This window comes from Podarcis raffonei, chromosome 14 (assembly GCF_027172205.1).
Source record: "Podarcis raffonei isolate rPodRaf1 chromosome 14, rPodRaf1.pri, whole genome shotgun sequence".
NCBI classification, from domain to species: Eukaryota; Metazoa; Chordata; class Lepidosauria; order Squamata; family Lacertidae; genus Podarcis; species Podarcis raffonei.
The window spans coordinates 13,605,023-13,632,545 of record NC_070615.1 but is presented as its reverse complement, the minus strand read 5'-3'; the positions used below and the strand labels follow the sequence as shown (position 1 = coordinate 13,632,545).

Genomic DNA, 27,523 nt, shown 5'->3' with positions numbered 1-27,523 from the left:
AGTAAATTTAAGGCTGCAATGTAGTGTGGTGTTAAGTCTTTGTTTTTAAGCCAGCATAAAAATATGCAAGCTGAAGGTGTACAGCTTGAGCTATATTTGTGGTGGTAGAACCAAAAATTTAGGGCATGTTTATTGGGTAGAACCAAAAATTTAGGGCAAGTTTATTTGGTCTTGTTTATTTTGCAATTTATAAGCCACGATAAAATAAAAATAACAGTAAAACAATGAAAATGTTCAATAAAATAATAGCACTATAGCAAAACAAGATGCCAGATAGCTACATGATAATCTCTAAATGGTACTCCATTTAGGAGGAGAACTATGTACCCCACCCTGTGATCCCTGGAAGATAAAAGGTGGTATATAAATGCAATAAATAACTAAAATAAACTGGATGGTTATTACTCTCCTTAGGTAAAAAACTGAATGGCTAGCACTGCTATAATCAGTTATGGGGAAAGTTGAAATAAGGCCCCAATGACAAAAGCCAACTGGAAGGGTAATCCGCATATCCTATAATATCTACATGCAAAAGTGAATTTGTGAGCTCTTCATTTGTCGTTTCAGTAAGCAGGTGCCTTAAACTCTTTGATAGTGAGTCCATTTTAAACTACTCTGTTGCCAGTTATAGCATCCTAGAATTGCAAGGCTAGAGCTCTCTGCAATGAATAGAATACACAGTCCAAGAACCAGATACCAGGTCAACTTCTATTGCCGCTTCAAAGCAAACCTGAAAGGCAAAGGATACATACAGATAAAACTGTTTGCCTCATCCTACTTGTTTATTTGGGAGCAAGTCTCACTGAAATGGAACTTTAGGATGCAGCCTTAGTACATAAAATAATTCCAAGTGGCTCAGAATCTCAAAGTCTCCCAATAATTATAGGCTACTAATGCAACTATCCCCCCCCCCTTTGGTAATGTTCAACAGCGCTGCACTGACTAAAGAAGCAGCTAAAGAATTTTCTAAAGATGAGATCATCTTACAGCTGAAGATTGAACTAGAACGTTTACTGAATAGTAACAAAACAAAGAGGAACCGCATTTCTCGGTTACAGAGTGACCTTGATGATTACCAGAGAACAGTTGAAGACCTGAAGGCGCAACTAGTGAAAACAAATGTGCATGAGGTTTGTTTTAATTGTGGGGTGCGTTTTGAAATATTGATATACTTTTAAGTTTTCTCTTTTCAATTGGAGTAACGAAACATCCTATAACTACCAATTGCCCAGGAAGTCAAGAAACATGTGATAAACTTCTGGGTAATTCCTATGACCCCAGGTTCCTCCTTTTCCTGTCTTCAGCCAGGACTGAGCCTTTTCTCATACATCCTTTCTTTCAGCATTTCCACCATGCCCATATTCTTCTCTCTATTATTACCTGTTTGAAGATGGCTGCTATTGTAGTTGGAGGCAATGCCCTAGGTCAGAGCTTTCCAAACTGTGTCGTGACACATTAGTGTGTTGGCTGCAGTGTGTAGGTGTGTCGCATGAATTGCTCCCTGGGCCTTGAAAGGGGTTAGTTTAACCCCCAGTTTGCTAGTAAAACTGAATTACTGTGTTGTGAAATGATGCATGTCTTAAAAGTGTCAACAGCATGAAAAGTTTGGAAAGCTCTGTCCTAGATAATATTACACAAAGAATAAAACAGGTGATTTTCTTCATAAGAAACTGATGTCTGCCCTTTTGGTAGGAGCCAAGTTTTATTACAGCTATATGCACTGACCCTTTTGTTATTTTAATTTCCTGTGCTTAGCTTAAAGCACACTCTTCGTGCTGAACAAGTGTATGAGATGTTTTTGCTTACATGAGAGAGTTGCTTAAGAATAAGATGGAGTACTGTAATTTTAAGTTCTATAACTTGGTTTACTGGCCTAGGATAAAATGGCTAGAATATGATAGTGCTGGCTGATGGGCTGTGCTGGATATGTTGAAACCTTTGCCTTGATGCTGAAACATATTTACTTGGAAGTACAGTTATGTGAATCATTTAGTTGCTTCTTGTGCTGCTTGGACAGTTCTTGGACCTGGAAAGTCATGTGGGAAACACTGACAATAGTTATTCTTCTGCCAAAATTGCCCAGCTGGCCCTAATATTTAAAACTCCACAAGTGTGCCCTACTTGCTATAGCATCCATGTTGCATTACCTGCCATACCAAATAAAACACAGACACTTACATCAGGTTTTTGGATAACTGTGTTAGGACATAATTTGACGGCTTTGTGCTGTGCTCTGCAATCATGGCTTTGTTCCACTTAGCATAAACCTATTGTGCACCAGCCAGCAAAAAGAGGCACGTATATAACACACAATCCTATCTGGATCTAGTTCCAAGTGAGCTGTGTTTTGGTACTCTCTGTGCTTTGTATTTTCTTTTTCTTTTTTTGCCAACAACTTGCATCAGGGATGGTTAGCATGGCGATCCAGATGTTGTTGGACTAGTTTCCATCAGCCCTGGCCAGCACGACCGGGGATGCTGGGAGTTGTAACCCAACAAAATCTGGGGGTCCACAGGTTAGCAACCCTGGTATGCATAATTGACAAATTCACCTTGTGAGAGGTAAGTGTTGCATGTTGGGGTTACATTTTTACTTTTTCACTTTTGGAAAGTGTTGGGCTTCATGTCTGATTCATTTCAAATGTTCCAGTGTTAGCTTTCGTCCAGATGACATGTACTGAGTGGCTTCACAAATGGCTGTATGAAAAGTTTATCTTTGGCATCTCTCACAAAGTTTTTCATTACCTGACAATTTAGCAGTCCCTAGTCCCTCCCTCCCTTTTTTCTTTCTGGTATTGGTACTTTAAACTGTTGTGTCATCTAGGAAAGGGCAGTCTTACCTCTGATTGGGGCAGCACAGAGCTATTTTGCTGTATATGTATGTGTATATGTCTGGACTCATTTTCCCCTCCTTTATTAGCCCAGAGGAAGAAATATAGAGAATCTACTTGATCCCGTACAGTCTAATGTCTCTGAAGAAATGCTGAAGCTCAAAAAGGGAAATCAGGATTTGAAACAAGAAACTGAGGTGGGTTTTCACCATGTCAGTTTTCTTTCCATCTAAGGATAGGATGCAATGGGATCACTCAGAAAATGGCTTACATATGTTGGAGACCTGAGAGTGGGAACACATACTGTTGCATATATATCTTGATATTGAGAGTAAAGGGATCCTTATAAAAAGTCTAGACAAAAGTGAGCATGGTAATTTGCTACAGTACCCACACTAAAGTAAAATGAGGGAGGGGAGGATATACCTATCCTGAAGGAAGCAGAACCTAAGTTAGGGGTCCTTGCATTTTGTTTGAGAGTTATGCTCTCCCCGTCAATAACCTGTACCAGCAAGGCAACAGCATCTTTCACCCATTCTTTGGTCCATGACATCATTGAGGAGCAAAGAACTCCTGTTGGAGCTTTGAGCTGCTCAGCTTGAAAATCTGAGGTTTTAAGTACTATTTTGAGCCCATGTATCCTCATGGAGAAGGAAGAGGTCTTTTTCAACATGTGAGTGCTGCAACAGCTTTATTCCTTTGTGCCATTGTCCCATCCTACAAGTTCCTTGCCCATTTTGTAGTTGAAAGGACACAGTCCTCATGAGAAATGACTAGCTGGTTATCTGTATGTTTCCTGAATCATGGCTTTATCATTGGAAGAAGACTATTGTCTGTAGAAAACTTTCGCACAGGAAGTGATAATGTATGCTGGTAACACAGGATTAGTCTGCTGATCTTACTATGAGGTCAGAATATTTATTGATGCCTTCCAGGTTACATTTAAGATAAGAACTATTCATTGAGGAGACCCCTTTTTATATAAATTTATGCCAACTGCACGGATACTATGATCTACAGAAATAAACCATAGTCAGAGTTCAGATTGACACCCATTGTTACATTACTTTGTGATGTCACTGCAGTATATGTTTTCTACCCCACATCATTGGCTGCCACTGGCAAAAGGAAAGATGCACACAGTGTTAGAACACACATGTTCATACCTGTTTTGGGAGAGAAAAGAACTTTACACAGGGATGCCACTTTCGGCAGTGTTACCCATAAAATGTTTCTCTGTAAAGGCAGGACATGTTAATAAGATGTGAGCATTATTCAAATTTAAATTGACCTTTTATCATTATTCCTTTCTTATTTTTTGTTTGGACAGAGCCTTAATGCACGTATTCGGGAATTAATAGAAAACCAAGAAAAACTGAAAAATGCAAATCAGGAGCTATGTAGTCAAATGAGACAGATGATTCAGGAGTCTGATCGGGATAAGCAAGAAGCTCTTGACAGGTAATGTGGGGGAGTGGGGAGCTAACATAATGTCCTTTATGTGCCTATAAATGTTACTTTTTGATTTTCTCTGTTTAGGAGATAAAGAAGTAGAAAACAGGTTGGCTCGGATTCTGTATTTATTAGGACTTGTCCGTACTAGTAGTAGCCAAGGAGGTGAGGATTAGCTTTCCATCTCCAGCTGCAACCACCAGGAAGATCACTCCTTTCTCCAAACAAGCAGCCTTGAAAATAACTTTCTGTTAGAGCTAAGAGAATGCTTTTTCAAGTCTAATTGTGACATGTAATTAAGCTTGAAAGGAACCTACTACTGTAGCCAATGGAAGCCTTCCTTGAAGCCTGATCGTGACATCAGACACAGTTGAGGAGAGGAGAGTTAATTCTTACCCCCTGAGCTTTAACCACCCCAGAAATTGCGCGCGCGCTCTCTCTCTCTCTCTCTCTCTCTCTCTCTCTCTCTGTGTGTGTGTGTGTGTGTATGCATGCATGCATATGCTTGATGGGTTGCAGGCTTTGTTTGTTTTGCTCTTTGTACGTGTGTACAAAATCATTTCTTAGGCTTTTTCCTCTTCCTGTCTCCTATCCCCAGATGTGAAAGAACCTATCAGCAACATTATGAAAACATGAAGAAAAAGCTTTGTGAAGAGCTTGAAGAAAGGCATGCTGCAGAGAAAGAAAAACTCACCTATGATTATGAAATGAAGATTACACAGTTAAAGTGAGATTTGGTTTTGCCCTGCTAAGTTAGACTGCCCGAAACTGTTTCACTTTCAGGCTCACTGTTTTATTAGAAAAGAACTGGGATTTTTTTTATCTTTTAAAATGCAACTTGTATGTGTTTCCAGGACTGTCATTGATGAGTTGAACAAAGAGATGCTCTCAGTGAAGGAATGTTATGTCACTGTCTGCAGAGAGAGAGATGAGCAGGAGGCCACTCTGAAGGCAGAATTTGAACAAAAGCAGCAACTGAAGGAAGAGAAGGTAGAAGCCGAAATAATCCTAAGAAAAAAATACTCCAGAGATGGTGATTGCATAGCAACTATACCAGATTTGGTTCCCGAACAAAGGCAAATTCTCTCAGCAATTTGTGTTAAGTAAAATGTTTGGGAATGCCTGAATTGATGCAGAACAGACATAACACTGGCTGCTCCTTAAGCATAATTAAACTATGGAAGATAGGCCACATAGGAATGTGTACTCTTTCCCACCTGTCCCTTCCTCCTCAAGCATGAATCACCCCTATCCTTCTCTTGTTGGCATTTACTGTGACATTATATCTGCATCTGTCTAAATATGGTAGCATATTAATTAAAGTTAGAAAGCACTTATTGAGGTGAGCTATATTTCACTCGGACGCGGGTGGCGCTGTGGGTAAAAGCCTCAGCGCCTAGGGCTTGCCGATCGAAAGGTCGGCAGTTCGAATCCCCGCGGTGGGGTGCGCTCCCATTGCTCGGTCCCAGCGCCTGCCAACCTAGCAGTTCGAAAGCACCCCCAGGTGCAAGTAGATAAATAGGGACCGCTTACTGGCGGGAAGGTAAACGGCGTTTCCGTGTGCTGCGCTGGCTCGCCAGATACAGCTTTGTCATGCTGCCCACGTGACCCGGAAGTGTCTCCGGACAGCGCTGGCCCCTGGCCTCTTGAGTGAGATGGGCGCACAACCCCAGAGTCTGTCAAGACTGGCCCGTACGGGCAGGGGTACCTTTACCTTTATATTTCACTCACCTTAAGTGCTTTCCAGTTTTAAAGATGTTAGAGTTTTGCATACATATAATGATTGTGTGAACATATTACCAAGTTAATGTATTGGGTGCTTGCAGGATCCAATCCTTAAAATATATAATGACGACTAAAGGCTCATTTGTGGACCAAATGGAAACCCTAAGTTAAATAGTTTTATTTCTCTTTTCCAATACAAATTTTATATGTTTCGGATTGTGAAATCATATATAGCCCCTTACTCACATTTAATCGTTGTATATCAATCGTGTTCAGTTCCTGATTTCTGACTCTGGCAGAAACTCTGGTTCCATAGCTTTTGTATTTTGTATCTGAAGATGCTCTTCTCCATCAGAAATGTAAATATGAAAGATGGATTTTGTTGTACTGAATAACAGTGAATGGAATTTTTTTTTGGCCTTCATCCTACTTTCATACGGAAGTTGTCTATAAAGGCATTTTGATTTGTGATCTTTCTTTATGGTAGTATTTGATTCCAAAGCACTATCAATGACCATTTCTTTGCAGAATAATAAAAGTGTGTACACACTTCAGACAGCTCCAAGGTGCTTAGAAACTTTGACAGTGGTGTTTCAACAACAGAGAAAACTAAAGGCAGGGTTAACAAGTTAAGGGCAGGCAGGCAGGGTGGATTTGATTTAGATCAAATCGATTTAAATCACGATTTAAATCACTAGTCAGTAAGACTTGATTTAAATCACTAGTCAGTAAGACTTGATTGAAATCATTTTTTAATTTTTATTTATTTATTTTTAGTTATTTACTAATCTTGTTAAATTTTTCCTAGCTCAAGAAACAGTTATTGAAGGAAAAAGAAGACTCTTTGAGCAGGCTGAGGGCTGAACTAGAGGAAGAACACAGGAATTCCATTGTAACAGCCAAGAGCCAATGGCTGAAAGAAAAAGAATCTGATGTGAAGCAGCACATTGAAAATGAAGTGATGATAATCAAGACCCTCTGGGAGAAAGAACAGAAAGAGGTGTGCTGGGGTTTCTACTAATACAGTCATACCTCCGGTTGAAGTAGCTTTGGGATGAATATTTTCAGGTTGCGCTCTGCAGCGACCTGGAAGTAACGGAGCGCATTACTTCCGGGTTTCGCCGCTCGTGCATGCGCAGACGCTCAAAATGACATCATGCGCGGAAGCGGCGAAACGCGCGCACATGCAGTCACGTTTTACATTCGCTTCAGGATGCGAACAGGTCTCCGGAACGAATCCCGTTCGCATCCAGAGGTACCACTGTATACAGTGAACTGCTTCTGGGATGCTATTTATGCAGACACTGAATAATTCTTTGGCTTTTGCAGAAGCTTGCCATTTGTTCCTTGCATTTAAAAGGATAGTGCTAAAATAGATTTGTTTCTTTGTTGTAGTTGGTGGCAACATCCTTTTCTAGTACGTATTCATTTCTGCGTTCATTTCCAGCTTATTTTTTCTTAAGTGATCAAGGATCTTACACACTGTTCTGCTGTTACATTTGCTCTCAGAAAACATTGGCTTAATCATTTCACACGTGGCAAGTGAATTTTTTTGAAGGCGAGGTGCTCTTCTTTCTGCTTCTAATGAAAGAAAGAAAAACCTAAGCCTTGATTTCACTTTGATTCTTTTGGAGATTGACAGTATGAAATTTAGCTTTTATGTTTGATAGTTGATTTAGATGTTTCTTAGTGTGCTCTAAAAAAATCCACGTCATTTGTTCCATGTAGATCAAAGACAGAGCTATTCAGGAAGTTGAAAAAGAGTGGCAACATAGACTCGATCAAGCTTTAGAAGAAGCAAAGAGGCCTGCAGTGGAACTCAATGATTATTGCGGCCAAACAGAGTTGTTAACCATCACAGATGAATCACTGGACCAAATGATTGCCGAAGCAGTTGAAAAACAGACACTACTAATTCAGGAGGCACTGCAAGAAAAGGAAAAGGCCCTGAGAGATTGTGAAGCAAGGCATCATGAGAGCATTGCTAGTCAGGTAACAAGCAAACACAACATACTGCTTTGCCCCAAATATGGCCAAAGCATGTGCAAGAAAAATTATAGTTATCATAATACACATTTTCTTAATATTGCCACGCTAGAGTTGAATCAGTGTATACTAGGCACTGATTAATAAGCAGTTCTAAATCATGTATTTTTAAGCATGTTCTTAAGATGAATCTGACTGTATACACTTTCATTACCTCAGAGTTCAAAACCTTTATATGATAGCTGGTTGTCTAGCTTTTAATGTGCAAATTAGACCATAACACTAAACAATCAGATTGATCTAGATTGAATCTGTGTGAAGCCTCAGGCTTGCATTCTCCCATTTTCTGGTTCTCTCTCCTGATTTTGAAGTTGGCTTGTATTGAAACCAACCACATCTTACATGGGGAAAGGGTCAATATCTGTTGCTTTAATCCTGGGCACAGTTGGGCTACTTTATATCTCATTGATTTCAGTGAGTTTAAGCACCTGCACAGACAGATTTGTAGCTGAAGTCCTTTCTCTTCATTCTGTGATTAGTTGAACATGGACTGAAGCTCCACTTACCCATTTGTAGGTGGAACTGGCTCTGACCAAAGCTCGTGTCAGGTGGCTGCAAGAACTGACTGAGCTTGAGGAATACAAAGCTCACCTGAAGGTAGCCAAGGAAAAATGGGAGAAGGAATGTGAAATCAGCACAGCAAAACAGGTAGTGGAGAATGACTTGCTTGTGATGGGCAAAACTTGGTTTATTTTTCACAGTAGGTTCAAACTGGAAAAGTTGCAGATTTGAGCCCACTTGATCAGAAATGTACGTTTGGTGGCCTTTGGGCACCAAAACTTTCTGCTTTTAGCTTAGCATATGTCCATGCCATAGGTGAATCATGAGACACAACCAATCACATAGATATATCCCTATGCCAACCTTGGAGGTCCATTCATGGTAAGTGACCAATGTTCCATTCTGCTTTCAAAAAGAGAGATATGATAAATTTGTTAGTACAGCTAATGAAATTTTCCAAATTATTATTTTTTTCTTTTCCAAATCATCTAGTTTTTTTTAAAAAAATCCAGTACAAGTTCTGCTTACATTATTTAATTATACTGAATTCAAGCTTGAGTGCCACTGACAATAAGAGTGGCATTCGCCTTGGTACAAGTGCTAGTATTCTCAAATAGGTTAATTTTGACTGGTGCACAGGTAAAGCTGTCCAATCTCCTAATGATGTCTATGTGATCTAGAGGACCATTCAATCTGCTGCTCCCTCGATATCAGAGATGGGCTTGCATTGTGCCTACACCTATATTAAAACACTAAGCATAGTTCTACCTCTAACCATGACTTTGTTTTGACACTTAACTATGGTTTGGGAGCATGCCTGTGCAAATATAATCGTAATGCTAACAATAGTTACCAGAACTGAATGAGGGCGGAGAAAAGAGAGGAGCATGCAAGCTTGTGTGCACTCCTGAGTTCCTAGCCATCATTAGGACACAAGGCAGGGTTCTGTCTGCACCAAGCCACCTGTAACCTTTAGAACTCTCAGATAAATTTGTCAGGATATCACTGACGGGCCATCATGTGTTGCATTCTTTAGGTGTCACTGGCTCTTTCAGCTGCTGAAGAAAAGTGGAAGAAGGAACATGAGAACACTGATATAGCTAGAGTAAGGACCAAAGAACTTGAAGATAAGGTATTTTCCCTTAAAAGGGAACTAGAACTCAAAAGAGAAGAAATCCCTGCCATCATTAAAGCAGAAGTGGCAAAATCTCGGACTCAGTGGAACAAGGAAAAGCAAGAGGAGATTCTGAGGATTCAAGACCAAAATGAAAAAGATTACCACTCTTTTTTATACGACCATAGGAATAAAATCAATGAGGTGCTTGCCAAAGCAAAAGAAGACTTTGCAAAGCAGAAGAAAGAACTTCTAGATCAAAAAGAGGCAGAACTGAATATGTGTCTGGGCAGAAAGCAACAAGAATGGGCAGCCGGAGAAGCCAAGAGATTCCAAAATGAGATTCGCCAGTATGAAGAAAGGATTCTGGTTCAGGTGGAACTCCTCTTAGATGACATGCACAAGAACTTGGTCAAATGTTCAAGCGAAGAACGTGCTCAGCAACTTAAGTGGACTGCTTCTCCTACCATTCAGATCAATTCCCAGTTCAAAGAGAAACTGACATTTTGTCTGCAAAAAGCATACAGAGCCACTGTCAGCGCCGTTCTGGAAAAAGCCAAGCAAGAATGGAATGAGGTAACATTTATGCAACTTTAAATGAAAACATGTGGGGTTTCATTTAAAAACAAGCTACATTTTGGCTTTCACACTCTGATTATGGACAAGTTTAAGCAAAATAGGGAGCCATGTATTTTTTTCAGAGTTGGGGGTGGGGAAGGATGAGGACCAATTGATGTGGAAATGTTGTAGATAATATAGAATTTGTTAACTATACACATAAAGGGGGAGGATAAAATAGATTTGTGCAAGTATAGCCTTGCCAGACTTGACTCAATTTGTTTATTTGTATTTAGTCATCACACTATTACAAAACAGGTTTCACAGAATGAAAGTAACACAAGATAAGCAATAGAAGTTTAATTCAGACTTGGATAAACTTTAACATAAGCAAGTTTAAAGTGCTGAATTTCTCGTAGTTTACTGCTTGCCCCTTTAAAAAGGGGGGAAATGTTTCTCTTGTTAAAAACATTCCATTTTAATACTGCATTTTATAAAAAATGGGTTTAAAGAAAATGAATCTGTGCAAATCTGGAAAAAGTAAAACTTAAATGAATAAAATCCAAAAACATACTTAAAATTTTGAATTTCCCAGGCAGGATACAGAATTCTCTCCTAAAAACCCCCCCTCTCATTACTGTCTTCACAGTTGTATATTTATTTTGTCCATCTAGTGGATGAATTATTGACTCATGGTCAAACCTCTTCACATCTCTCCCTAAAATTTGTCACAAGTATTTCTCTCTCAGTGCATTATATAATGATACAAGATCTTCAACCCACAATAAACTACAAGGACAGGTATGTTCAGAATATGGCATGTTTCTGAACCTTCCTTGAAAAACAGGAAGACATCAGATTTAACTGGGCTTTACAAATTAGATATTTCACCCGTCACCATTTATATCAACACTTGTAAAACGCCTGATTTTATGGTGAGTGGGGTATATGTATGTATGGAGGGGTGAGCCTGTAGAGACTCCTAGGGGCTTGAGGTACATCTTTTCACTCAGACACATTTGTATCCTAACCACCACACACCCACCCCATGGAACCCTGAAGTGGGGCACAAAATGCTCAATTGTGGGTGGCAAGTTTGGTTCTCAGAGCAAGTGAATGGTTGCGATTTGCTCCATTAAAGACAAAGTAAAGGATTCCTTCAGGAGTACCATTTGGTGTCGAGACTAAACCCGTTTCCCCCCTTGACAACCCCAGCTTTTGGAAATGCCCATGGGTCCCATTGAGGCTTGGCCACCTTTTGAGAGCTGCATGCTAGTGTGGACACATGTCACTCTCACTGTATGTCATTGGTGTGCATTCATAAACACTTGCCACACGTACAGCAGAGCACTTCTCCAGCACACATCTAGATGCAAGGTACACCACACCACACCCCCCCCCCGATACAGACATACAGTTGGCTACTCTCACTTTCCTGTCCTTAATTGGTGAGCTCATTGATGAACTAATTCAGGTGGTCCTGACACCACAAAACAACCATTTCACTAGGAGGAAAAACAACACACACTTCAGACAAAGAAAGCACAGACAAAAAAGGCAAGGAAAAATGGCAATTCCTCCCCAGCTCCCATCAGTTCTGCAAAAATTGGAAGGACAGGTACCCTGGGGGGGGCACCACAGGGTTTGTGGTGTCTTGGGGTACTGCGGTCCCCATAGGCACTACAAAGGGGACTCTCACATTAATTACTCACCCCATTTGAATAACAGTTTTATTCAGTTATTACCAATTTGTTGATCTTTATTGAGGAAGCACTTTCGAATAATTTTTCCATTGCACGCATTAGATTTAATTGCTTTTTGTATTTTTAATTATGCATGCTGCTTGTGGCAAGCCCTTATAACCACTCCACAAGTATAAATTGCTGTCTTATTCCTTAGTGAATTGGATAAGTGAATTTAATGAGCATCCCCACCCCCTTTCCTCCTCTTACTCATTGTTAAATTCATTAAACACCCCTCATTTAATGAAAAGAGCAACTGCACCATAAATTCCTTATACAATTCTCCCCATTATTCATTATTGAATTCGTGTTTACGTCAAATAGGTGGTGATGGTGGTTGTTTTAAGTTGCCACTCTGGCCTGCTTTCCATCATTTGCTCTCTTGGCTGCTCCCTGAATAGATTGTATTTATCCATCAGGAAAGGGATGCAGGGGTGGCGCTGTGGGTTAAAGCCTCAGCGCCTAGGGCTTGCCGATCGAAAGGTCGGCACTTCGAATCCCCGCAGCGGGGTGCGCTCCCGTTGCTCGGTCCCAGCGCCTGCCAACCTAGCAGTTCGAAAGCACCCCCAGGGCAAGTAGATAAATAGGGACCGCTTACTGGTGGGAAGGTAAACGGCGTTTCCGTGTGCGGCTCTGGCTCACCAGATGCAGCTTGTCACGCTGGCCACGTGACCCGGAATTGTCTCCGGACAGCGCTGGCCCCCGGCCTCTTGAGTGAGATGGGCGCACAACCCCAGAGTCTGTCAAGACTGGCCCGTACGGGCAGGGGTACCTTTACCTTTACCTTTTTATCCATCAGGAAAGTTATAGCCAAGTTCTTCAGTCTTCCTATAACTGGCTCCCAGCTGCTCCCAGAAGAGATTGTCTCTCTTTCACAGCAAAGCTATGTGAAGGCTGTAGCAAAGTTTTCGGAGTACAGTGGTACCTCGGGTTAAGAACTTAATTCATTCTGGAGGTCCGTTCTTAACCTGAAACTGTTCTTAACCTGAAGCACCACTTTAGCCAATGGCCTCCTGCTGCCGCTGCACCGCCGCTGCATGATTTCGGTTCTCATCCTGAATCAAAGTTCTTAACCTGAGGTAATATTTCTGGCTTAGCAGAGTCTGTAACCTGAAGCGTATGTAACCCGAGGTACCACTGTACTGCAGAAGTGTTCTCAATAAGGAAGCTGAAGGAGCTACCGTATTTTTTGCTCTATAAGATGCACCAGACAACAAGACGCACCAAGTTTTTGGAGGAGGAAAACAAGAAAAAAAAATATTCTGAATCTCAGAAGCCAGAACAGCAAGAGGGAGTGAAGGCAGCAATCCCTCTTGCTCTTCTGGCTTTCTAGGATAGCTGCGCAGCCTGCATTTGCTCCATAAGACGCACACACATTTCCCCTTACTTTTTAGGAGGGAAAAAGCGGGTCTTATAGAGCAAAAACTATGGTACTTTGGGGTGGAGTTTTTGGAGCTTTTGGACATTGTAGCCACACTGAAACTGACCTTAAAAGTTACGTGTTTGCTGGCCCACATTGAGTGGTCTACCTAATAAGGTCTTATACCCTGTTTTGAAAAGCACCATGATACAGAAAGATATAACAAAAAAGGGATTATTATTGTTCTCTTTCCATCTAAAGAAAATATAAAGTGAGTACTACATCTACCATTGAACTCACAACAAGAACTTTAAATAGATTTTATACATATATACACTTTTCATCCTATTTCCCATCATGCCCCAGAGAAACAAAAGTTTAACACAGTTTAAGAGTGGTTGAATATTGAATAATATAAACACCAGTGGAAAGACAGAAATTAAAAGCTTGATTGAGCCATTCTGTAGAGTTACATTGATTTGCCTGATGTCACTGAATTCCGCGCACTGTCATTGCATTCCAAACCTCTTTTGTTGTTGCTAGGATGAGTCCACCGATGCTGTTACATATGAATGTAATCTCAAGTTTAACCTGTGCTGCTCTTTTTAGTTTGGGGAAAAAACGCAGTGGTGGCAGTTAATGATATATTCTGTTGTGGGGGTGTGGATTATACTTTACTATAGTCCCTCACTGTAAAACCTCATTCCACCTGTTCCCTGATCAATGATGATCAGATAGTATTTGGCAAAACCAAGAAGAACAGAATATCAGCTTTAAAAGAAAAGGGGGTGGGGGGAGAATGGAGCACCAGGATTTTTTACAGAGATGAGGAATGTGGGGGCCTTTTTCAGTGCATCATTACAGAGAAGATTCAAGAGTGGGTCACCCTTAATCACACTCCCCTCTTCATTATTCCGACTCCTGTGACAGCCATGACTTTGTATTTAGCTGTTAGTCTTTCTCCTCTCTGCAAGGTGAGGGATTCTTCAAAATGCTGTGGAAATTAAAAATTGTTGAACTATGTCTATATGAAGAGCCTGCTCTGTTCTGCAGTAGTGAGACAATATTTGGACTGTTTTCTTTCATTTGTTGTCATGAAGCCTTGCAAACAAGTTTTATTTCCTTGCATATACTGTTTTTTCTCTCTCTATAAGACTCACTTTTTCCCTCCTAAAAAGTAAGGGGAAATGTGTGTACGTCTTATGGGGCGAATGCAGGCTGCGCAGCTATCACAGAAGCCAGAACAGCAAGAGGGATTGCTGCTTTCACTGCGCAGCGATCCCTCTTGCTGTTCTGGCTTCTGAGATTCAGAATATTTTTTTTCTTGTTTTCCTCCTCCAAAACTAGGTGCGTCTTGTGGTCTGGTGCGTCTTATAGAGCGAAAAATACGGTACATGAATATAAATCTGTCTATATATAAAGACAGATATAAAAACTCCACAAAGGGTTTCTTTTCTTGCTAGAAATATTTTTAAAGCTGAAGAGGAGCATTTAAGCTGAGTCTAAGAATATTGCCCAATCTTTGAATGAATATAAATATACCATTTAATATGCTTCTTTTAAACAGTGTGGTGCAATAGATACTTCATGGTCTAGCCCTTAGAAAGCTAGGTCCACATTCCTGCATAGCCATGGAGCATGTTAGGTGGTCTTGACGACTAACTTTACCCTAGTCTTTTACAGGCTTGTGAAGATAGAGAATTGCAAAATACTTTGTACACCTAAATAGAAATTGTTATTAGTGGCTCTCATTTGGAACTTGAATTTGTGATATCTTTTCAGAAACATGAGGTTCTGGACTATAATTTCAAAGACAGCAGTGAAGGAGAGACAGGAGACAAAGCAAGACCTTCCATGTACAGCGTTGGACAGCAAGTAGAACTACAAAGGATGTTAAGGAAGCAGACACCTTTGCAGGAATCTGAAATGGGTATTGATATTATTTCCTTCTGCCTTGCTTTAATCTTGATATTGGTTTGTTTCTTTGTAAAATAACATTTTTATAGTAGCAACTGGATATAACTGGATATAAACAGCATTGTACAAATACTGTAATACTGTAATCCTGACAGCCACCTGCTGTTGCCCTTCCCTCTATTTCAGGCATAGGCAACCTTCGGCCCTCCAGATGTTTTGGCCTACAATTCCCATGATCCCTAGCTAACAGGATCAGTGATCAGGGATGATGGGAATAGTAGTCAAAAACATCTGGAGGGCTGAAGGTTGTCTATTCCTGCTCTTATTTCCTTATCTGATGGCATCACGCAAATCCTCTGATTTCCAGAGACGGGAGTATTCCATGCACAGACCGGGCTTTCAAACCAAAGATTATTCCATGTTTCAAAGGAACCATGATTCTTCTCCCTCAAACCCTCTCACCCTCTGAGAGGATTTGACAGAAGTTGATAGGCTCTCAAAATCTACAACAAGCGGACAAAGACATTTAGATAGCCTGACTCATTGTTTGTCTCTTTTCATCCCAGATTTCAGGGGGATTCTAGCACTTCCAAAGCCAAATTGTTTAAAGCCTGCATTTCTGTGGCCTATGACACTTACCTAAACCACACAGCATGAGAACACTCTCTTGTAGAGCAACAGCTACATCTTTTGCTTTCTTCAAAGCTGTCATGTGGAAATTGCGTACCATGTTCACCATACTAGACATTGATGCATCAGTGGAGGCCGCTTTTTAGAAGAAATTTCTGATCTATTTTATTTTTTTTCTGAAAGGGAATTCTTGATCCTTCTTATTTACAAAATAGGAATCAAGGATCAGCAAAAAGAGAGCCAAAATCCACGAATGTGGTTTTCCCCCTAACATAGCATTTAGTAAACTTTCATACTCTTTTAAAAAAGCAAACCCCTGCTATTTGATCCTTAATTATTTTCAAAAACTTTAACGCTTCATATTCCTACTGTGTATGATAATTTCCTCCAACATTTCCAAAGTTTGTATGCATGAATGTTTTGAAATTTGTTTTATCGATCACCATTTTAGTTATATACCACCTGCGGATTAATTTGCAACAATTCTGCTAAACAGCCTTATTTTAAAAGAACTAGCAGCCTCTTATGTGGTATTGCTTCAGAATTCTAAAGCGTGGGGGTGGAATCAGTGCAGCTTTGAAATCAGTGGTTAAAATCACTACTATTTTGAAAGGTTTATCAGCTATCTTGATTCAAAATGGCACCTAATTGTATCCAAACATAAATTGAAAAACTTCTCTTTAATCTCAGGAACCATCATGCAAAATTTGATTTGACAAGAGGTGTCCAAATGTAGAAGCATAGTTCTCAAGATACATGCTTGTTCTGTAAAAGTGCAAAACACTTCCAATATTACTTCCTTTATCTTTTTACCAAATTCTAGTTTTACCGCCCTATCCCTTTTCTTTTCCTCCTTTCTTTCAGAAGTTTTCATCGCTTCAGCTAAGGTCCCTTTTATATCCTCTCCATGGAACAGAAGTAGGGAGGAACCTTTAAGTGACCAGGCTTAACTGAAAGATTGGTGAAGTGTTCTCTGTGTATTAGATACTTCATTCACCTCAGAACAGAAAGAACCTTCACAGTAAATGTCAAAAAATCATTTTTCCTTCAACAAGGAATCTATGCTCCTCCAGATGCTGTTGGATTCCAATTCTGATCAGCCCTAGCCAACATGGCCAGTGGCCAGGGATGATGGAAGCTGCACTCCTACAACATCTGGAGGGCCATAAATTCCACATAGCAAGACCCCAAGAAGCTGGGAAGCATAGAATAAACGTGACTCTGGTTGGTCTATTTCCTTCAACTAAGTAAGATATATAGGTGCTAGAAATCTGTTGTAACCACACAGAGGTTCCAGAAAAATATAAGAAAACAGTAGTTTCTGGCCTCAAATACAATGACTACCAATCCACGTTTTCTAGTTTTCTTAACTTTTTGTGTTGATTAACTGCAGATTTGAAATACAGGAAAAGAGATCCCTTGTCCCGAGAAGACATTTGTTGTGAGCACTGTCGCCAGCAGCTGGAAAGAAAGGAAAAAGAATGTCAGGATTTGAAAAAGAAACTTGATAAAGCTTGCAAGCACCTCCAGCTTGCAGTCAAAGCAAAGTCAGAGCAGTTCCAAGGTTTGTGTTCTTATTTGTCAAGGTAGAATTATTATTGGACTATACCAGTGATGGCCAAACTTGGCCCTCCAGCTGTTTTTGGACTACAACTTCCATCACCCCTAGCTAACGGGACCAGTGGTCAGGGATGATGGGAATTGTAGTCCCAAAACAGCTGGAGGGCCTAGTTTGGCCATCACTGGACTATACCATCTCCAGCCAACACTGGGTATAATAGGAGTTGCAATTCACTGGAGTCATTTTCATAGAAGTGTACATCCCCAGGTGGATGAGGTCCTTTCTCGGGTGCCACAATCCAAATCAAATAAGTTCTAAGACTATGAAAGAGAAGACACAAGTTGATAATGTTGCAGTGTCTTTTTAGAGTGAAGTGTTCAAATCTTCTTCCCTCACATTCCCACTGCATGTTCCTTCTGTAGTATACCAATGGTTCTATTTGACATAAATTTGAAATTCCTGGGCTGTATGTTTCTATAGGGTTTCCGTAAGTTTTTACTCACTTCTATATAGAATTCTGGCAATGGTGCCAAATTAAGATAACAGAAAAATTCCACACTGATTCCTATTTAGATACCCAGTTAAATTAACAATTTGTAATATTTTTGTTCTGTACTTTTAGAAAATGAAAAAATTGTAGAGGCATTAATGGAACAAAACTCCACAATGAAGGACAAACTTGATGATTTGAAGTTGGCCAACGGTCCCCCAAGGTAGTTAAGAAAAAAAGAGTGAACTATTTATGGGTGCTTGAAACTTCATACTCAGTTTGTGTACTGTGTTTTTGTGTGCTTATAGATCATCGTCGGAGGGGAGTGTCTCAGGCCCTTGTTCCTGTGATGGAAAAGCCTTGGAAGAAATGCGTTGTCAGTATATTAAAGCAGTGGGCAAAATTAAGAGTAAGTGCTAAAGAAGTTCCTAGTATTTCAGTAACTAGTTTCCCCCATCTGCATGCTTTACAACACAGTAACTGAGGCAAAGGAACACGGGTGGCGCTGTGGGTTAAACCAGAGAGCCTAGGACTTGCCGATCAGAAGGTCGGCGGTTTGAATCCCTGCGACGGGGTGAGCTCCCTTTACTCTGTCCCTGCTCCTGCCAACCTAGCAGTTCGAAAGCACCTCAAAGTACAAGTAGATAAATAGGTACCGCTCCGGCGGGAAGGTAAATGGCGTTTGCGTGCGCTGCTTTGGTTTGCCAGAAGCGGCTTAGTCATGCTGGCCACATGACCCGGAAGCTTCCTCGGCCAATAAAGTGAGATGAGTACCGCAACCCCAGAGTCGGCCACGACTGGACCTAATGGACCCTTTACCTTTAACTGAGGCAAATTACCAGTAAGATTGAATGGCTGCAGTGTGGGTCCCATGATCCCCTGTCTTTTCTGCACAATGTGTTTCATAAACATTGATCTTTTGTTTGTATTATTGAATATTCACTTCTGAAACTCCAGTTGCATATCTCTGGAGCATACATTCTTTATTTAATTTATACCTTGCTGTTTATAGGTGACATGCTTCGTTACATACATGAAAGTAAAGAGAGAGCCGCAGAAATTATTAAAGCAGAAGTTTTAAGAGAACGTCAAGAGACAGCCCGGAAAATGCGCAAATATTACCTCATTTGTCTTCAGCAGCTTTTGATTGATGATGGGAAGCCTGATGGGTGAGGTATTTCTAATTGTATTAGTTGAGTAGACAACATTTTTCATGGACTTGTGCTTGAGATCCAACACTGAGTGAGTCGGCTTGTGCTCATTTAGCAGGACTTTCTCTTCCTTTCCTCTTGCCTGCACCGCTTGGCCTCAGCCTCAACCCCCACTCCTATCTGCTTTGGAGATACGCGGTTTGTGCAGGGAATGCAGTTGAAAGGGAAGTCTTGCTATGCCAGTGGAAGACCATTCTGTTTGCAGATGGACCCCATTGATTGCCAGCCTATATTAGCATGAGCTACAGAGGAAGCGAGTTAGAGGTCTGCACAGCCTAACTTTATGGGAAATACCGTATTTTTCCGTGTATAGCACGCCCACCATGTATAATATGACCCCTATTTTTTTTGGACTGCAACAAAAATGGGGGGGGGAATTGCCCAAAGTTGTTGAGCTTCTTTTGGGGGGAAATTGCCCAGAGACGTTCAGCTGGGGGGGGGGGCGCCAATCACTCTGCAGCCTTGCAGCAGCAATCAATCACACATCCAATCGCTGTGGCCAATCTCCTGCTGGCTGCTGACACCAATTGCCCCCCGTCTCCACTCTGCTATCTGTGTATAAGATGACCCGCAATTTTTGCCTATTAGTTCTAAGGAAAAAATATAATCTTATACATAGAGAAATACAGTATTTTTAATCTTGCTTATCAAGAATGGTATTATCAATGGCAATGCTCTCCAACCAGAAAATTCTGCCAAGCAGAAATAGGTAGCTCAAAGCGCCTGTGGGATTTACCAAAGTCACTATCTTCCTTGCTCTGCACGAGAAATCCTCTACTTTCTGCTTTTTGGCTCATTGATTATATATAGTGCTCAAAGCCTCACTCTCTTTCTTTTTGTCCTAACCTCAGATGGCTGGAATGGCCCTTGTAATTTGCTACTCTAAAACAGTTGTCAATCAGATTAGTCCTGGAAAGGGTGGACTTTTAAGACCTCTTACTGGTTTTCCTGCAGGCCTGAAAAGAAAATAATACGTGCTGCTGGCAAACTTGCTACAATGGCTAAAATATTAGAAACACCTGTTCGTAATGCATCCCAGAGCAAAGTTACCCACTCAGGTACAGTAACATGAAGAATGCCTATCTCCTGGTTTTTTATACATGTCATTTGCTTATGTAGTGAGAGAAGATGTTTGTGGTCTATAGTACCTTCAACTGTGCCTTCCATATATGTGAAGCACTTTAAACTCATTGAGGGAATTCTTTTTAAAATATATGTGTTTGTTGATTTTTTGAGGATACAGCTGTAAAAACTTAATAAGATGTAGAACATCTTCGATGTTAAGAAATAAATATGGACCGATGGGTCAGAGTTTACATAAAATCAAATCAGATCAGAAGCCATTATTGGCAACAACAACAAAATCAGTTGATTGGGGAAGGGGATAGTCTGAGATGTGTCTAGGCCAAGCAAAAAGAGTCTGGCGGTGGAGGCAAATACCTGCCCTGCATAGTGATGCACGAGTCGTTGGAGGTTTCTACAATACACTGTTGTTGGTTATAAAGAAACAATTCCTCCTAAACAATTACATGCTTGATTTTAATTTCTTTTTACTTTCCATTCCACCTTCTGTAGCCCAGTCACAAAATTCCAAGCTGCTCTCTGAGGTTGAGAAACCTCAAAGAAATTATATGCAACAAGCCTCGCCAACCCTAGTAGAAAACCAAGTTCATGTCAAAAAAACCAGTAACCCAGCTACCCAGAAACGTATACCTTGCAGCTTACAACAGCAGCTCGATGCTGAAACCCACTCAGTTGCAAATTCCCATACCCAAGTTGGTGGGAGAGCTTTTAAACAGCTGGATGATGCATCACTTGGTGCTGTATCAGTGGTGGCATTCAATGAAGGCGAAAACGTAGACAGAGGTCAGTGCCATGCAGTCAGTGATGCTGCGTTCCAGAATCGTTCCTCACGGATTTCTCAAGCAAAGCTCCAAAACATTCATCCAACTAGCGGAACAGGAGATAGCTCTGACTCCAGAGCAGCTTGTGTAAGATTTAAGAACCTAAATGAAAGACCAGTTGTTACAGAACTTGGATGCACTCAGTCTTCTAGGCATCAGAAGTCAACTTCTCAGAAAACTCAAGTCTTTGACATTCAGGAAACTCCAGAACGGGATGAAGGATGCTCTTCTGATTGGAGCTTGGTCAGTGAGACTTTACACATGGATGTGTCTCTGTATCCTCTTCAGAAAGCACATTCCAGTGCACCAGGAGAATCCCACCCCAAGGAAGATAGTTCTGGTTTTTGTCTACAACCTGGTGGCCACAAAGACAAGACAGGTGTTACAAAGAGCCGAGACATGGGCTGCAATGAAGGCCATCTGGCTATGAATCCTAGCTGTGTACCATCTTTGAATGTGAGCAAATTAAGCCCTGCCGATCCCTATCTGAGTGGTGCAATGTGTTCAACAGCTGGGAAAAGCTATAGCCTTCTGAATTCAAGGAAACAGAAGCAAGATGTTTTGGCTTTTCAACAAGATAGTGGCTTTGACAGCCCACAAATCAACTTTGATTAAGCATCATGGACTCTCTGGACAGTCTCACAAAAGAGATACTTAAAAATATTTAAATGAAAGCTGTGGAGGAAGCCTGTTGTGACAGTCTTGTGAGTGTTTTTTTCCAATTCTTAACTTTCCCTTTTCGACTGTTACATGAACAGACCGATCATAAATATTTATGCAGGTTTGGGATATGTCTTAGCTATCTGTCTTAGACTGTGTATAGTGTGTGTGTGTGTGTGTTGTGTTTTGCATATGAAATCATCTATTTTTATACCTCAATATTAGTGTGCAGTACAGTGCAAACTTTTTTAATTTATATGGCAATAAAACTGACACCTTGTGATCCGTATGCACAATTGTCATAGAACTTTCTTCAAAGTTGGGGGTACCTTTCATTTATTTAGTACATTCATCACCCTTTTCTCCAGAGAACTGGCAGACATAGAGTTCCAGGGCAGTCTTCCAGCTGGCCAGTAGCCAGACCCAAACCCACTTAGCTTCAGCAAAGTTAACTATGTTATACACCTTCAGACCATGCCTTGTATGTGTGAAATGCCAGGACATGGAATCTTAAACATTTCCTTTCAAATATGTAATGTAAAAAAACACCTGACATTAGGAAACTCCAATACCTAGAGGCACGTGAGTGCTATTGGGTTTCTCTTTCCAGAAACAGCACTGCTATGATGTACATGGAGGAAACTTCCTCAGGAAGCAGATCCTGGCCATCAATTAAGCGTTGAGGAGATGCCCAAAGTTCTTGTGATGAGATTTCATTTACGGTATACCTAAGGTCCAGTTTATGTGTCTGTGTTTTTGTCACAAAATGCCCAGCAGTCAGCACCAAGCTGCTTTATCATATAAACAACAGGGTGCTTAATGGGAAGGCAATGTGTTTAGTTAGCTGGTTTGCACAGAACATTAAACCATTGTGTGTGTGTGTGTGTGTGTTTTTAAAAAAACTGATTTAATGTGACTATGAGTGTGGTGGTGCACAATATACAGTGCTCACTTTACTCCTCCCCTACTCCTACTTATGCCATACCAGTGGGAAACAAGGCAAAACCAAGTGGTATGCTAAGGGAAAAACCTGGGCTTATTGCTTGGAGAGTTCAAGCATCACGATAAGCTTGTTTCCCAGTGACTCAGCAGAAGCAGGGGAAGAGCACAGCATTAACTACATGCATCAGCACACTGCTAATTTATGCTAAACCATAGTTCATTGTAAATCTGTTATATTGCTAGGTGCTAAGTGCCTCTAGCGGGACGGGTGTGGTGCTGTGAATTAAACCACAGAGCCTAGGACTTGCCGATCAGAAGGTCGGCGGTTTGAATCCCCGCGACGAGGTGAGCTCCTGTTGCTTGGTCCCAGCTCCTGCCCACCTAGCAGTTCGAGAGCATGTCAAAGTGCAAGTAGATAAATAGGTACTGCTCCAGCAGGAAGGTAAACGGCGTTTCCGTGTGCTGCTCTGGTTCGCCAGAAGCGGCTTAGTCATGCTGGCCACATGACCTGGAAGCTGTACGCCGGCTCCCTCGGCCAATAAAGCGAGATGAGCGCCGCAACCCCAGAGTCGGCCACGATTGGACCTAATGGTCAGGGGTCCCTTTACCTTTAAGTGCCTCTAGCATCATATCAAAAACCTTTTGAATGGGACTTTTTCTTCCAGGTGTTTTTCACAGAACAGTAATTTATGTGTTTCATCTCATACAACGCCACTTTTCCAGGTACTTCCAGCATGAAATAAGTGGCATAGAAACCTATTTTTTATGTGCCTTTAAGCAAATTTGATCACTCAGAGTTGATTCCTCTCACCCAGTGTTGCAATGAGGACTACCATTGAAGTTTGTGGTGTCAAGTGTGTAGTTAAGGATCCAGAAATTATGGTGTATCTGAGCTTTGCTCCCGCCGTGCAAAGAAGGAAGGGCCAATGAACTAGTCTGTGTCAGTTGTTGACATTCCTCTGTAACTATAATGGAAAAGAATCTGCAATAACCCTTATCAAATTCCTAAGCAGCAGAATGGTTTCTTTAACAGAAGTTGACACACAACCAGTCTTAAGGAGGAAACTACATTATAAAGATCTAAACCAGTTTCCAGGTTCCATGGTACAGATGTACCTGTAGAAATTAGTCGCATCTGGTTATTACAGGTATATGCTTCAGTAAGAGGAAAGACATTCACAGCAATGCTGCCATTATTCAATCAGTGTTTCTTTTTTATATTAAAAAACCCAACTGCAGTTCTCTCTCAATCGTTTGGTGCTACTAAAGCCACTAACTGGTGTGAATATAGTTTGTTCAGTTAAACTAAAATGTGTGAGGTTTTAAAAAATGTTCATGGTTTAATGGTACTCTGCTCCCACCTAGTGGTTTCTTGTGTGGATTCTTTGAAACATAATTCCTGAAAACGTTTGAACAGTGCAAGTAAGTGATGGTGCATAACCAATTTCAAAATTTGAATGCTGCAGGAAAAGGAAATAATCTGGGGCACCATCCACCCCATCACATGTGTCTGCAACTCCATCTGACTTTTCCACAGCCCCTTTGCTGTTGTGAGAGAAAAGGTGTGCATTTAAGGACTCTGTATATAGAAAACATTTGCCTACAAAATGCCCCCCCCCAATGCCCCTTTCCATCAGGTACATTACAGAGCATGGCATGCCTGCAAGCAATTTGCCACTCCTTTTTTATATCTTTTTTTAAAAGAAAATCTGTATCCTGCCTTTCCATGATAAACAGTGCTCAGTGCAGCTTCCTGTATTAATAAAAACAATTCAGTGTAGAACAATACATTAAAAACCATAAAAATGCAACAGAGTCAGACACACAAACTTATATCTTCAGTTAGGAGCTAACCCCCAATAAAGCTTGCCCTAACTGTAGAAAATAGAGAGCAAGGGGGCCAAATAAACCCCCAGGAAAGGGGAGTTCGGCAACAAGGGTGTGACCATAGAGGAGGTCCTCTTAGCTAGTTTTGGAACAGTCATTATTAAGTCTGAGAAGGGCCTCACCATCAGATACTAGGAAGAAGGCACAGATGGTATGGGAGAAGGTAGTTCTTTATATCATTTAGGCCTTTTATAGGTAATCACAGCACTTTGAAACCCTCCCAGAAAGGTACTGGCATTCCAGAGCCACCATGAGAACATAAATTTATGTGATGCAAGATATAAAGTTTGTAAATGAATAATGACACATGCAAGATTCCCAGCAGAAAGTGGCTACTCTCCATCTCACCCTTGTGCATTCTTACTTGTGTTTCTGTAAATTGTATGGGCTTTCCTCAAGCTTCTTTCCATACCCCGTGGCTCCCTGTGCAAAAGTATTGTCCTTTAGCTGCAGCTTCCATTTCTGTGGAGGAAGCCACCATTACTGGATGCTGCTGGAAGGACTTTGCTGTAACCCACAACCTTCTGATGATGTCTTCAACTGAACTCCTTCCTTACTGTTATCCTTATAGCCAAGAAAGCCTTCCTTTTAGCTGTTGCCCTTGCCCAATTGATATGGTGCTCCCACAGTAGTCTGGGTCATGTGATTCCTCTGGCAATTGTTTCTCTCTTGCATGACGCTCTAGGCACACGGTCAAGGAATTGATGTTGGCTGAAGCCTTTAAAACCCCACTCAGCAACTACTTTACCAAATAGTCATTTAGAGAAGTTGGACGGCCTCCCAGCAAGTACCATCACCAATGCCGCCACTCCTGCTATGGGTTGGCAACCAAATCAGAGGTGCCTGATTTGGTTTTGGGTCCCACAGTTGCTGATTCTTACTTGGCATGGATTTAGAGCAGAGTGGGAGCTACTAGAGCTGAGGGTACATTTAAAGGGGCCTTAAGATGAGAACTAGCATATATCAACACATATGCACAATCGAATGCTACTAATGCTGTTTGTTTACTTTGTTGAGTCTAAAATCTACCAATTTTAGGTTTCCTTTTTCATAGCTTTACTCTTGAGAATCAAGAATTGGTGCAAAGAGCCTTGTGTAAAGAGATCACCGTGTAAAACTGCTATACATGTGGCAGCATAAAAGCTGTTTTCTCTGGTGTACCTTTTGTGCAGGAAAGTCAGTCTGCAGAGTGAAGCATTAGATGCGTCTAGCGGTTATAGCTAATCAGGTGTATTGTTCGCATTCTGGGCATGAATTCTTTACCACCCAGTTAGTGGAATCTGTGGCCATGCTCCACAAACATTTTGCTGGTTCACCTGAAGAAAAATGGCTGGAAGTGGGGCAGGGCTGCAGAGAGAAAGAGGCAGGTGAGCGAAGGGGTAAACAGCACCCCCAACCTGAGAGAGGGTGTGTCAGAAGGAAGATGAAATAATATTGATTTATATAGATTAGTAATTTTGTATTAATGTATATGTAACTATTTTTGGTAATACAGTGGTACCTCAGTTTAAGTACTTAATTCATTCCGGAGGTCCGTTCTTAACCTGAAACTGTTCTTAACCTGAAGCACCACTTTAGCTAATGGGGCCTCCTGCTGCTGCCACACCACCGGAGCACGATTTCTGTTCTCATCCTGAAGCAAAGTTCTTAACCTGAAGCACTATTTCTGGGTTAGTGGCGTCTGTAACCTGAAGCGTATGTAACCTGAGGTACCGCTGTATTTTGTTTAAGTTGTGTGTTGTTCAGTTTTTTTGTACGCTGCTTAGAGTTATTTTAATATTAAGCACTATAGAAATTAAATAATCAATAATCCATTTCTCCCACAAATGTGCCTTTCTCCATCACCACTTTGCCTGACTCTTCGCTGTTGAACATGTAGGATGGTAAAGTTTTTCTCAGAGTGGATTTGTTGAAACTAATGAGCATGACTTAAGTTTAGTCCATTATTTTCAGAGGAGCTCCTCCAGAACTTAGCTGAATACCAGGTGCAGTTCCTCCCTCAACTTCTGTTAGTTTTAAAAATAAAATGTGTTTCTAGTCCCTCACGTGTTATGTAATAAGGAGATTAAACGTATGCATAGTTAATTGATAAAAGTTTTAAGGTGGCTGTCTTCTAGCTAGATCTTCTCTTCTTAGCTTTAATTCTTCTGGTTGTGATTGAGTGTTTTTCTCCCATGTTGAGAAGCTGCAGCCGCTGGCCATTTGCCACCTTTTCTGTTATTGCATGGTTCTTTTCATGAACCACATAGAAGTTGAGTGGGAGTAGAGCTGGGAGTAGAGCAGGTGCTCTGCTTTGCTGCAGCCTCATGAGGAACACAAAGTAAATCTGCTCGTCTAAGCTACAGAAAACTTAACACTTATTTAGAAGTGTGTGTGTAAGACTGCAGTCTTAGAGTGTTTAGCAGTAATTGGAAGTCTCAGTGGGTAAGAGGGGCCCTCTCTCAGCCCCACATTCAGAGATGGGTAACCTGTAGCCGTCCAGATGTTTTTGGACTCCCAACTCCCAGAATCTTTTACCATTGACCATACTGGTAAGGGCTGATGGGAATTAGAGTCCAGTAGTCAAGATTCATGGAAGTTGAAGTCCAGGAATCTGGAGGGCTGCAGGTTCCTCATCTCTGCCTTAATTGGTCATATTCAAGGCCCTTTCTCTTCCTTCCCCCACAGAATACTTTTAACATAAAAATCCAGCATGGAGGTGGTAGGGTAGAGAACCTGATTAGGTTTACCTCTGAGTATATTTGGACCAATGTTGTGGCAGGGTATGTTTCCCATTGCATATTTCAAGTGCTGGTTGCTGTAATCCTCTTCCATGCCAAATTATAATGTTGTTTAGTCATTTAGTCATGTCCGACTCTTCGTGACCTCATGGACCAGAGCACGCCAGGTACTTCTGTCTTCCACTGCCTCCTGCAGTTTGGTCAAACTCATGCTGATAGCTTCGAGAACACTGTCCAACCATCTCGTCCTCTGTCGTCCCCTTCTCCTTGTGC

At 41.1% G+C, this 27,523-nt stretch overlaps 1 protein-coding gene across 2 annotated transcripts in view; it reads left to right on the top strand.

Moving 5' to 3' along the window:
- Window positions 1-21,990, top strand: part of CEP152 (centrosomal protein 152) — a 39,484-nt gene extending 17,494 nt beyond the window's left edge. For both annotated transcript variants that reach the window (XM_053364619.1, XM_053364618.1), the window contains exons 13-28: window positions 932-1,130; window positions 2,920-3,027; window positions 4,161-4,291; window positions 4,881-5,009; window positions 5,137-5,272; window positions 6,816-7,007; window positions 7,736-7,999; window positions 8,570-8,701; window positions 9,591-10,244; window positions 15,111-15,258; window positions 17,269-17,439; window positions 18,059-18,149; window positions 18,235-18,335; window positions 18,939-19,095; window positions 20,092-20,195; window positions 20,713-21,990. In XM_053364619.1, the coding sequence (XP_053220594.1) occupies window positions 932-1,130; window positions 2,920-3,027; window positions 4,161-4,291; window positions 4,881-5,009; window positions 5,137-5,272; window positions 6,816-7,007; window positions 7,736-7,999; window positions 8,570-8,701; window positions 9,591-10,244; window positions 15,111-15,258; window positions 17,269-17,439; window positions 18,059-18,149; window positions 18,235-18,335; window positions 18,939-19,095; window positions 20,092-20,195; window positions 20,713-21,656 (3,661 nt within the window). In that variant the 3' untranslated portion in view covers window positions 21,657-21,990. The remainder of the gene's footprint in view (window positions 1-931; window positions 1,131-2,919; window positions 3,028-4,160; window positions 4,292-4,880; window positions 5,010-5,136; window positions 5,273-6,815; window positions 7,008-7,735; window positions 8,000-8,569; window positions 8,702-9,590; window positions 10,245-15,110; window positions 15,259-17,268; window positions 17,440-18,058; window positions 18,150-18,234; window positions 18,336-18,938; window positions 19,096-20,091; window positions 20,196-20,712) is intronic.
- The last annotated feature ends 5,533 nt before the right edge of the window (window positions 21,991-27,523 follow it).